This window comes from Condylura cristata, unplaced genomic scaffold, assembly GCF_000260355.1.
Source record: "Condylura cristata isolate star-nosed mole 26May11 unplaced genomic scaffold, ConCri1.0 scaffold00042, whole genome shotgun sequence".
Taxonomy (NCBI): Eukaryota; Metazoa; Chordata; class Mammalia; order Eulipotyphla; family Talpidae; genus Condylura; species Condylura cristata.
The window spans coordinates 4,174,436-4,186,202 of record NW_004567143.1 but is presented as its reverse complement, the minus strand read 5'-3'; the positions used below and the strand labels follow the sequence as shown (position 1 = coordinate 4,186,202).

General features: G+C 58.6%; 2 protein-coding genes across 2 annotated transcripts in view; one reads left to right on the top strand and one right to left on the bottom strand.

Moving 5' to 3' along the window:
- Nucleotides 1-3,843: 3,843 nt before the first annotated feature.
- On the bottom strand, nucleotides 3,844-9,099 carry TMEM176A (transmembrane protein 176A). Its single transcript, XM_012733896.1, has 7 exons — nucleotides 9,018-9,099; nucleotides 8,238-8,447; nucleotides 7,759-7,869; nucleotides 7,589-7,645; nucleotides 7,223-7,435; nucleotides 6,544-6,654; nucleotides 3,844-6,270 (listed from the first exon to the last, which is right to left on the bottom strand). The coding sequence occupies exons 2-7, from the start codon at nucleotides 8,442-8,444 to the stop codon at nucleotides 6,229-6,231; spliced, it is 741 nt and encodes a 246-aa protein (XP_012589350.1). The 5' UTR covers nucleotides 8,445-8,447; nucleotides 9,018-9,099; the 3' UTR covers nucleotides 3,844-6,228.
- A 95-nt stretch (nucleotides 9,100-9,194) lies between these two features.
- The window catches only part of TMEM176B (transmembrane protein 176B), a 5,725-nt gene continuing 3,152 nt past the window's right edge, over nucleotides 9,195-11,767 (top strand). The window contains exons 1-3 of the mRNA XM_012733857.1: nucleotides 9,195-9,280; nucleotides 9,584-9,646; nucleotides 10,406-10,713. Coding sequence (XP_012589311.1) covers nucleotides 10,411-10,713 — 303 coding nt within the window. The 5' untranslated portion in view covers nucleotides 9,195-9,280; nucleotides 9,584-9,646; nucleotides 10,406-10,410. The remainder of the gene's footprint in view (nucleotides 9,281-9,583; nucleotides 9,647-10,405; nucleotides 10,714-11,767) is intronic.

Below are 11,767 nucleotides of genomic sequence, written 5' to 3'. Positions count from 1 at the left end.
AGGAGACCATGTCACTGCCAACAGCACCAAAAACAGAGGAGGGGAGCTGGCCAGTCTACCAGCTGGCTCTGAAACCAGCCATAGGATGAGCCAGCCTGAGCCCAGGGCCTCACTGCCCACATCTCTGGGCAGCAGAGGCACCTGTTTTTCTAACTAATGGTGTCAAATCAGAATCATTGAAGGGAAGAAATTTTGAAATGACATGGAAATAAAAAACACATATTCCTCAACAACTTAGTGGATCAAAAAGAAAATCAAAAGGGAAGTAAAATCTGGAGACAATAAACTGAAAACAAGATACCAAAATGTGTGGCAGTTCTAAGAGGAAATTTTAGAGTTAAACATACTGATGTTAAAAAAAAAACTAAACAACTTCACATCTCAGGGGACTAGAGGAAGAAGAACAAATAAGCTCAAAGTTGACAGAAGAATGGAATTATGAGTCGTGCAGAAATAAGTAAAAATAGGAAATTAGGATCTGACAAGATGGCGGCCGAGTGAAGATGCCGAAATCATTACGTCCAAGCTCACACAGGAATATAAGACTAAAAACGGATTGTAGACTTACATATTACGAGTATCAACCCAAATGAGAGCACCCTGGACTCACTAGAAGGAAGACTTAGCTATTGGGGAGCTCCAATCCGGGAGTGCCCAGGCACTAGGAAGTGCAGCGGACAGCAAGCTTGCTGTTCTTCGGCCCCTTACTAAAGCCCTGGAGATAAAGAGAGACAGCTCAGCTCGGTGAGTGGAGCCCAGGCTGTGGGGAAAGACTGCAGCTCCCATCAGGGAGCATCCAGGCACCCAGGCACTGGGAAGTGCTGTGGACTGCAGGCTGATTGCTTTTGGCCCTCACTAAAACCCTGGAGGTGAAGAGGGATGGCTCAGCTTGGTGAGTGGAACCCAAGCTGCGGGGAAAGAACTGCTTGGAATGGGCACATAGAGCCTGGGAGGTGGGGAGGAGGAACTGGGGCAGCTGCAAGACTTGCAGATTTTCTAGCCCTCCCTGCATCCTCCCCCACTCCCAGCAGAGGACTGAGACTAACACCATTAAGGCATGGTCAGGACTTGGCGCCATTTTTTAAGGCAGGGTCCGCAAGACTCACAAAGCCTGGGAGGTAAAAGAGGAAAAAAAAAAAAAAGGCTAGACAGGACTCAACCACAGGCCCAACCCTGGGAAACTGCAACAATTGACCAGGAGACTTGCTACTGGTCTACCTGCTTACCGCATCTACCAAAAAAACCTGTGGTAAAGCCCTGGAGTTAGAGAGAACTCAGCTCTGTAAGAGGACCCCAAGTGGTGGGGAAAGACCGATCAGGGAGAGATTGCTTGGAGTGGGCACAAAGAGTCCTAGAGGTGCTGAGGGAGGACTGGCAGCCTGCTCAGCTGAGAGGATTGCAGCCAGTGACCAGCTCAACCACAGGCACAGGGAGACCTACAACACTTCTAACATGCCCAACCCCCACGGGCACATCCAAGCATAGAGGGAACCCGGGACATCAAAAGGCTACAAAGACCAACAGGCACCTTCTAGAGACAAGGACTCAACGTGTTACTGGAAGAAGCTGAACACCACAAGAGACCCCTGACTGTTACTAACCGAGACAATAGACACAATTCTATACAGTGGGGGCTGGAAAAATAGGAGCTATTGAAACAAAGCACAACTCAGAATATCCTCCACAACTGAAGTGCCTGAAAGTCCCTCAGCCATCCCAGGAAGAACATGCAGAAAAAAAATGCCAGTCAACAATAGCAACACCATGTCTCAGCAAATAGAAAGCATTTAGAAAATACACGACAGGGAAAAGAAGACAAACAAATATCCAAGCAAGTCCACAAGGGAAAAAATTCACCACCAAAAGATCAGTCACCAGGAAGCACCAGATAGAGAATTCAGAATCATCATAATAAACAAACAAAAAGAAGATGAGAAGAAAAAAATGATATGAGGCAAGCCATCAAGGAATTGAAGAATGCAAACAAGGAAATGAATGAAAGAAATGAAAAAGAAAAAAAAAAGACATGAGACAAGCAATCACGAATTGAAAAAGGAAAATGAGACATTAAAAAAGGAAATAGAAGAAATGCAGGCAATGAAAAAGTCACTAGAAGAGATAAAGAATGCTGGGAAAAGTAATGAAAACAGAATAGATGAAATGGAAGAATGAATCAGCACCCTCAAAGACACAGAAACAAAGAGAATTAAAAAAGAAAAAGAAAGAGAAGTAAAAAGGAAAAGGAATAAAGAAACACTTCAAGAGCTATCTGACACCAGATAGGAAATATCAGATTTATAGGTAGCCCAGAAGGCGAAGAGAAAGGCCATGGAATAGAGAAAATATTCACAGAGATAATAGGAAGAGAACTTCCCTAATATGAAGATGAAAGTAAACATCCAAGAAGCAAGAACACCAAACTACTATGATGATAGGAGAAATACAGCAAGACACATCACAGTAAAACTACCAAGAATACAATACAAGGAAAAAAAGAATGAGAATGACAAGAAGGAAGAAACAAATAATCTATAAGGGGAAACCGATCAGGCTGACATCAGACTTCTCCGACTAAACACTACGGGCAAGAAGGACAATGACGATACAAGTCTCCAAAACTTATGGGACACATTAAAAGCAGTTATAAAAAGAAAATATATAGCAATACAGGCTCACATAAAGAAACAAGAAATAACTCGAAGAAACAACCTAATCTCCCACCTTAAAGAACTGGCGAGGATGTGGAGAAAAAGGGACTCTCCTGCACTGCTGGTGGGAATGCAAACTGGTACAACCACTATGGAAAACTGTTGGGAGGTTCCTCAAATCCCACGCCTAGGTATCTACCCAAAAGACACAAAAACACTGATTCCCCCCATGTTTATTGTTGTCTTATTTAGAATTGGAAAGACATGGAAACAACCCAAATGCCCCAAAGTGGATGATTGGATTAAAAAGATGTGGTACATATACACAATAGAATATTACTCAGCAACCAAAAAAAAATAAGCACATGCCTTTTGCAGCAACATGGATGGAGCTGGAAGGGATCATGCTTAGTGAAATAAGCCAGAAAGAAGAGGAAAAATACTGGATGATTTCACTCATAGCAGGAAGGAGTATAACGGACCAGGTGAAAAAAAGAAAAAATAATAATGAACAGCTATATACCAGAGACATTTTACAGGGGTGGAGTGAGGAAGGGGCTCAAAAACAGCGGGGGGAGGGACGTGGGGGGGGAGTGCACAGGACTATGGAGATGGCACACAGGTGATTCGGTGATGGGGAGCCCACGGGATTACAACTGAGATGGAAAAAGGCACAAAGTGTCTTAGTTCACTACTTCTCTCCACATCTGTGTCTAATCTGTTTACTGGTGACTTTATTGTTACCACCACAGTCTTTATTCTTAGTTCTCTGGGATTTTTTAAAAAAATCTGATCATTATTTTTAGGGTCCTTTAATTCTCTTTTGATTATGATAAGCATAAACTGTGCTGATTTTTAAAAAAGATTTATTTATTTATACATACAGAGCTGGGGTACAGGCCAGAGGTGTGGGGCTGGTGAGAAGCTTCACGAGAGACAGAGTGGGGAGCAGAACAGGCTGACTGACAAAGTGCACGGCTGGGGGAGCAGCGGGCGGGTCAGGAGAGGGCTGCTGCGCTCTGGGGTCACCTCCGGAGCCGGGGATGGAACTCACACTGAAGCAGCTGTGGCCAGCTTGCAGTGCTGCGCCCCAACCTGTTGTGCCACCAGGGAGGACCTACCGTGCTGATCTTATCATCCTATATCCCAAAATGCACTAGATGAAGGTGTCATGCTCTTGATTTGATATTTGTAATTTATGTATTTTTTCCCTTTGGAAAAAACAGTATTTTGAAGGATCACTTGAGGCCTAAAGTGAAGGTGAATTTCTGCAGACAGCGTATGCATTTATTTCTGAGGGGACCTGGGTGCCACGTCCCCTCCCGCGGCACGTAAGTGAGAAAATCCTTAGAGCTTGGCACGGTCACGGTACTGGGCACACGGGAGGAATACGTGACCCTCCAGGAATAGAAGGATGGCTGATTCTCGAAAGGTCACTGTACTTTTTGATTTGTTTCCTGATTCTGTTGACGCACAATGCACTGAACCAAAAAATGTTATGGATATTTTGCTTCGTTCTAATGATACTCTTGAAAGGAATGTAACTTCCTCTGTTCTCGATACTGATTTAACTCTGAGAAACTCCTCTACAATCTTTAATTCTATTAAGCCATTAACTCCTGTACACCAGGTGGCTTGTGAAAAGAATGGAGAGCGCAATTAGAAGGATTATCAAGGCACAGGTGGTAGATAGGGCATTTGTTTGGCACCACTGAACCTTGAAGATGGGGTGGTTTCCTAGGGCCTCAAGTTGGTTTCGGGCCCCTGACCACATCTCAGAAACAATAAGAAAATGTACTACCTGTCACGCTTCTATTAAAAGAATCCTTGTATCCCTGCATTTGCTTGCCAAGAAAAATTGTATAAATGCTCCGCACTCTTAACAATTGAACGCACTCAGATACGCACGCCTAGAAGCCGTGTCTGTGTGTCACTCATCGCCGATCCTTGCCCACCTGCGCCAGAACTGCCATCCCTGAAACTTGTCTCCTGCTCTCGCTGTGTCGGCCTGCGGCGCCCGGGGTCACTGTCTCGGGGACGTGGCCTTTTCTGAGTTTGGCTCATCTGGGTGGTGGGAACTCAATTGCACGACTGCTCAGCATGCTCATTGATCCTCATTTCACTCTTCCGCAAGAGTTAATGTGTCACGCCCTTGGATAGGTGCAGTGGGTTTCCTCCCCGACTGTCCCCCGAGATTGCGGATTTTTCGGGGTACACTACTGTGACTCCCTAACTTCGTGGCTCCGGGCCTGGTCGGCTGTCTTCAGCAGGTTGTCGAGTGCACTGTGAGTAGCCAGCGGCCGGCTGGTGCCCTGGGGGTGTGAAGTGTGAACACTCTTCACGAGGTCTGGCTCTGTGCACTTAGGCTTTGGGGTCCCTGCACAAAGCTCGTTTCATCCTGTGGAGGGTGAATTCCACCGCATCAGCCTGGCTGGGCTGTTTGCGCACAAGGCGACCGTGTGGGCGCCTGCTTTGCTTCGGGTTTGCTGCATTCTGTAGGCAGCGAGGGGCGTGCCCAGCCCCTGGACAGCCCTGGGCTCTGAGTCTCCAATGGACTCCCCAGGCCTGACACTGCACCCACGTCCTGCCTGGTGGGGGAACGGGAAGTTGGCACCTGTTTCCTCCAGGGTCCGCCTAATACATGTGGATTCTTTTGCCTTAATACAACTTAGCGGTCAATGCAGCGATATACCGGGCCCCGTGGGGCCGTCAGTGGGGCCACGGGCCACCGGGTGGCGGTGGGATGACCGAACAGCCAGACCCTCGTTGCAAGACTCAGCTCTCTGAATTCAGACTCCTACTTTGAGGGTTTCCCTCATTTTCTTGACAGTTGACTCATGAGTTAAAAGACGCAATTCCCATTTTATCAGTTTCTGTTAGTGCAACTTCATACTCACGTTCTAGGTGCTTTACTCAAGGACAGTTACCGGGGCTCTCTCTCAGTGTGTTGCTGGGGAAGGCGTGTCTGCCCCCCTCTGGCTGCGGGGCGCCCGGGCTGCTCCCTGCTGCTCTCTGCACCCAGCCCTTCCCGCCAGCAGGACTCCTTCCTCTGCCCTCTCCAGAGCTGGTGACTGCATTACGCGGCGTTCTGTTAGCCACCAAACAGTCCAGGCCAGCCCCAGCCCCAGTTGCCACCATGTCCGCCCTTAGAGCTCAGCTGCAGGACGCGGGGCTCCGAGCGCTGTCGTCACCATCCTTCGACCTTGGCGTCTGGAGACATCCAGGGCCAAAGACCAGAGAGGCTGTTCCGGGACCAGCAGCTCCAGACCCAGACAGAGGTCGGGGGGCAGAGGCACATCTCAGGTGCGCACTGCCCCCCGCTGCCTCTGGCCAGCAGCCCAGGGGTAACTAAGCAGAGCCCAGTGGTGCCATGGTAGTTTATTACCCCCAGAGCGCGGGGGTGAAGCCCAAGCGGATGCTGGCGGTGAGCAAGAAGCAGCCGGCCGCTGGGGGGTGCGGGGGGTGGCTCGCGGGCCGCGGCCCGGCCTGGCCCGGGGTGGGCGCCGTGGGAGCAGCTCCTCTTTTTCCCAGTCTGGCTCTTCTCCCGGAGTCCAGAGGGCGCACCGACGGCGGGGTACGGCTAGACACCCTCGTTCCCCAGCAGCAGCTGCTGGGCTTTTTCCTGGGGAGAACAGAGCAGCCCCGGTGGGGAAAAGAGAGAAATGCTCTTCTCCAGAGCGGCTTAATTCTGGAGCCAGCCTGGACCAACGTCGTCCGTACAGCTCCTGGTACGAAGAGCCCCGAAGCCTCACTGTGGATGTGGGGGTTCCCTGCCTTTGGGGTCCGGAGACCGCTTGGTCGGGGCTGAGGGCGCTGCACCCGCCCTTTCTCCTCCTAAGCCACCCGCCCTCCAGTCCGGGCTCCCCCGGCCCCGGCACCCACAGTGCACACTCACCTTCTCGGACAAGCATCTCTTCTGGAAGTGCAGGTACAGGGGTGTCAGAGACGCCAGGAGCAGCAGGACCCAGACTCCCAGGAGCACGGACTTGAGGCTTATGAAGAAGGCCTGGGACAGGCCGGCGGCTTGCGGTGTGCGCTCTGCCCGCGCTCACCACCCGGGCCCCCCCCCGCCCGCACCCCACCTCTAGCCTCTGGAGAGGGGAGGAAGGATCCCTGGGTGCAGCGGAGCACGGGCCCGGGGCTCCCCGGCAGCCGGAGAGGGTGCAGGGAGAACACGGGCCCTCCCCGCCCGCACCCCACTGCACCCCGTGATGCTGACGGGGCTCCTCCTCCCAGTGCTCGTGTCTCCCCCGTACCCCACGAGCCTCTGGCCTGTTTGTTGGGGGTGACAGCAGTGCAGCTGGGTGTGGGCGACACACAGGCTTGCTGCGTGAACTTCTTTACATCAAGTTTGGTGGAATCGCCATTTGCTTATAACAACCTATTTTGGGGAGCGCAACCTCCTACCTCCACGTGCACTTGCACCCCAGAACTCCAGTGCGATGCCCCCTCGCCCCCCGCGCCGCACCCTCTGTCCCAAGCACCGTGTGGGCTCCGGGCCAGCGAGCTCCCTGCGTGCCCGTGGCTGCCCCCCGCTGCCCCCCGCTGCCCCCCGTTGCCCCCCGCTGCCCTACCTTCCCCATGGCCACCAGCTGGAGACACTGCTCCCTCCTCCCCTCGGGGCTCTCCGTGATGGGGCTCTGGGTGGGCCAGCTCCTCCAGGGGTTCCCGCTACAGAAGTTCTCACTGTAGAAGTAGCCGTTATCTGAGAAGTTAGCGGACCCGAGGACAATGGCGGCGACGGCGGTGCAGAAGGCCGCCAGGGCCAGCAGCGTCCTCAGGAAGGCCTGGCGGGCAGGGGCGAGGGGGCCGCGGTCAGTCTCTCCCAGAGCCCAGCCCAGGACCAGCGATGGGGTGCCCGGGGAGCGGCACGTGCTGGGGTTTCGGGGTGCCTCCAGCTTCCAGGCCTGGGGTCCACCCCTGGCCTGCCCCCCACTCACCCAGAAGATGCCGCCCCGGTTCTCGTAAATGAAGGCGACGGCTCCGGCCAGCACAGCCTGGGTGGAAGCAGGAGGCGGTCAGCGCGGGCCGGGCCTGCTGCCCTCCACGGTGCCCGCACCTCGCCGCCGGTGACGGGAGCAGCGCCCGCCGCCCCCGGGGACCCACTCACCACGGCCCCCGTCCAGATGGCGGCTCCCGTGCCACGCAGGGCGGAGTAGTAGTACAGGTAGAGAAGACCCCCCAGGACCCCGCTCAGGGCCCCCAGCACCATCTGCACCACCTGGAAGACGGAGACCCAGAGTGGGCGCCCCCTGGGTCCAGAGGCAGTGGGGGACCTGAGGGCTCGTGTCCCAGCTGTGAGAGGGAGGGTGGGAGAGAGAGAAGGGGAGGGGCAGGGAGGGGGACACGGAGGGGCGGGCTGAGGGGCTGAGGGCAGGGGCCGGGAGGGGCCTGGAGGAGGGGCTCAGGCGCACCGCCGGCTTGGGTGGCCGCTGCGCCCTCTCACCCGCTGGCCACCGCCCGCCGGCTGTCCCTGTGGAGCCAAGTGGGGACAGGGCAGGAGAATCTGAGTTCGCATAAGGCGAGAATCTGGCCCAGTGTCATGTGGGAGGCGGTGGCCCCTGGCACAGGGCCCTGGAGGACACTCACCCAGGAGGCCACCAGCAGCCGGCCAGCGGGGGCGCGGCGGGAGGCGCCCAGGGCCCCTGGGTTCAGCAGGGAGCATTTGCTCAGCAGGAGCTTCACCCCCGACTTCTGGTACAGGTGCACGTTGATGTGGGTGGGCTGGGGGGCCCCCGGGGGCTGGGGGGCCCCGGGCCCCGGCTCCCCTGCTGCGGTCAGCATGTCTGAGGCCATCGCCTGAGGGGTGGCAGGAGGAGCGGGCAGAGCCTCTCAGTTTGGGCGCCTGGTCGCATAGCCCTGCCCAGCCAGCTCGAGATCCAGGCCGGATGGCCAGGCTGCTGGGCTCCCTGGGCTGCCCTGACCCCGCCCTCTTCCCATGACCTCCCCTCTGCACGCTCTGTTCCTAGCCCGATTCCACCGGGCCCACCCAGCTCTGCCCCCCAGGGCCCACCCCCACAACCCGCTGACCGGCGAGCTTCTGAAGGGGCCGCAGCTGCCCCACTGCACCCCGGGACACCTCGTGGCCCCTGAATACTGTTTTCCCACCACCTGCCTGAGGCCCAGGGGCACTTGCCCCCGGGGATGGCTGGGGGGAGGTGGGGCCCATGGCGGCTCCTGGACTCCACACAGGGCCGCCCCCGCTTCGCCGCCACCTTCCCGGGGAGCAAGGTCTGTGTGGCCTGCCCCCCACGCCGCCATCTCACTGCTCCCCCAAATGCAGGGGGAGGCGCAGCCCGAGTGAGGAGGCCCCCGTGGCCCTGTGTGCAGGGCTCCGGGGAGGGGCGCGTCTCACCCGGCGAGTCTCACCTGGGGTCCTCCGGCCGGGCACTGCTGGCTGGAGTCTGGGAGGGCCTGCGGGCGGGCAGGAAGGGGCAGGAGCGGGCAGGAAGGGGCAGGAGGGGGCAGGAGGGGGCAGGAGGGTGCACTCCCCGAATCAGAGAGGAAGTGATGGAGGGGAGTGTCCACGCAGCGCGGCTTCCCGGCAGAGGCAGTGGCCGGCCAAGGGGCCTCTCCAGGGCTTTCCAGTGCAGCGGCTCTCGGGCTGTGGCCTGCGGGACAGCGGGCGTGAGGTGGGGCAGGCAGCCTGGGAGCCGCGCTGACCAGCCTGGACACCCTGAGGCCGCCCTCGCCCCTGCTCCCGGGGGGAGGGGCTGCTTGCTGGACACACCTGTGTGCGTGCGTGCCTGGGTGCAGATGTGCGTGTGCTGCACCTCCCCTGGGCTCCCCAGTGGTCATCACCTCGAGGCCGGCCCCCCCAGGAGGGGCCCCTTGGCTCCAGCTGTTTTCTGCGCAGTTTTGAGCTGAAGGTCAGGTCTCCTCCCTCACCCCTCCCCTCTGCCCTGCTCTCTCCCACTGCGGGGTCCTGGCTGCAGGTCAGCTCCTCCCAAGCCAGACCTGTGCTGCCTGGCTGTCTGGCCGTGGCTCCCGGACAGCAGGTGAGCAGGGCAGCCGGCCAGGGGGTCCCCGGGGCGTCAGCACGACCTGCAGATCCCCCAGATCCCACCCACCAGCTTGGTTCCCCCGGGGCTGGCTGGCGGGGGTAGGGGTGAGCTGAGCAGAGGGGCCCTAAGGCAGAGGGCCAGTGAGAGCAGCTGGGCAGAGGAAAGCGTCCAGGCCAGGGGGAAGGGCCGGAGCCCAGAGTCAGGCATCTTCGCGGGCTCTGAGGAGGGTGGGGCTGGGGGACACGGAGCCCAAGGCCGTCCAGGGGCGATGGCCAGGAGCAGGGCTTGTGTGTGAGGGAACCTCAGACTCCCAGCTGCCTGCTGGACATCTGTCCTTCTTACCTCAGAGGAGGCCAGCCAGGCGGTGGCCTCAGGGACCTCCTGGGGTCCGGGGTGTGCGGCCAGTGGATGCTGCAGGCCGGAAGCAGTGTGGAGAGGGCGGGAGAGCCAGCGGACAGCCAGCCTGAGGGTGGCGGAGGAGAGACGCTGAGGTCTCCGGGCGGTGGGGCTCCCCGGACGCCACCTGCGGCCAGGAGGGCCCCCCGCCGCCCCCTGTGAGCGGGGTCAGGCCATTCTGGGCGGAGCCTGAGGACAGACATGGTGGAGAAGCCCTGGCGCCCTGCCAGCCGCGTGATGCCGGCCGGGCCTGAGCAGCCTGCCGGGAGGCTGCTGCTCTCCCTCAGCCCTGCAGCGTCCGCGCCTACACCCTGCCCGCCCCGCCAGCCTCACCCCTGTGCGCCCTCGCCCCCGCAGGCGGGATGGACCAGCACACGGTGACCGTGAATGGGCTGCAGGTGGCCTCGACGCTGGCCCAGCCGACCCACATCAACATCCACATCCACCAGGAGTCGGCGCTGGAGCAGCTGCTGGAGGCGGGGAGCTCCCTCAGGGAATACTTCTCTCGCCCGCGGGACCGCGGCCCCACCGAGGCCCGGGTCCGCTCCATGCAGCTGGCCCTGGGGGTAAGAGGGGCCGGGAACGCTGGTGGGGACGCGCCTCCCGAGGAAGCGCCCCCAACCCTCAGGACTCCCACCTCAAACCCCTACTTGTTTGGAAAGAAGGTTTGGGAGCAGCGTGGGCTCCTCTTTGGGGCAGGCGGGGTTCCAGCCAGAGGAGGGGGGCAGGACCCCTGGAGGTTGGGGGCGCGGAGGGTCTGCAGTGCAAGGCGCGGTGACAGGCACTTGTGGGGAAACCACAGAGAGAGCCCCAGGGATGTAACCTGAAGGCCTGGGCACCCACGGTGGGTCCAGCACTGCGTCACAGCCCAGGCGGATGGGCCACGTCCCGGCAGGGGGCAGCTTTCGGCGTCTGGACTGGGGCGGGACGGTCCAAACAGACCAGCTGAAAGGGGTGCGAGATGTCGGGGCGAGAGACGGGGAGGTGGTGGAGGAGCAGAGAGGGCTGAGAGGCCAGGTCGGTCAGCGCGGGGGTGTGGCCCAGGCACACGGGCTCGGTGGCCGGAGCCCCGAGTGACCAGGGGAGGCCCAGTCGGCTCCGGCAGGGCCCAGGGCTCCCGGCTGCCTCAGAACCTGATGGGCCCAGGGGCTAGAGGACCCGGGGGGCAGAGGAGTCGGGCACAGGCTGTCTGTGCTGGGGCTCCTGGACGGTAGGCGAGTGGACTCGGGGGACAGGGGCTGTGGCCTGGGCGTGATCCATCTCAGGTCAGCACAAGCATGGGGGGCCGGGACCATCTGGCCCTCCGGGAGCAAGTGCTGAGTGCAAGTCCAAGGCTTATGGGGGGTACCTCTGAGAGGAAAAGGGGGGGCTGTCCGGCAGGACGCTGGCTGCCCAGGGCGGTCGGCCCAGTGTGGCCCTTGGGGCTAGAGGTCCCCATTGCCGGGGTGCATGGAGTGTGGAATTGGCTCTGTGCTAGTCCCATGCCCCCCAAAAGTGCACCCTCAGCCTGAAAGGTGAGGGGACCCTGAGCAGCTGGCCCTTGCGGATCATCACCTGTCACACTCCTCTCTGGAATGGCCTGGACAGAGTGGGGCTTCCCTGGGGAGAGCGGGGGGACGACAAAGCACAATAAGTGACGCAGGTGAAAATGAGATGGGGCTGGCGGCAGAATTGGGGGGCGGCAGGAGCCAGGGCTGCCGCACGGGTGTGAGGGGCAGC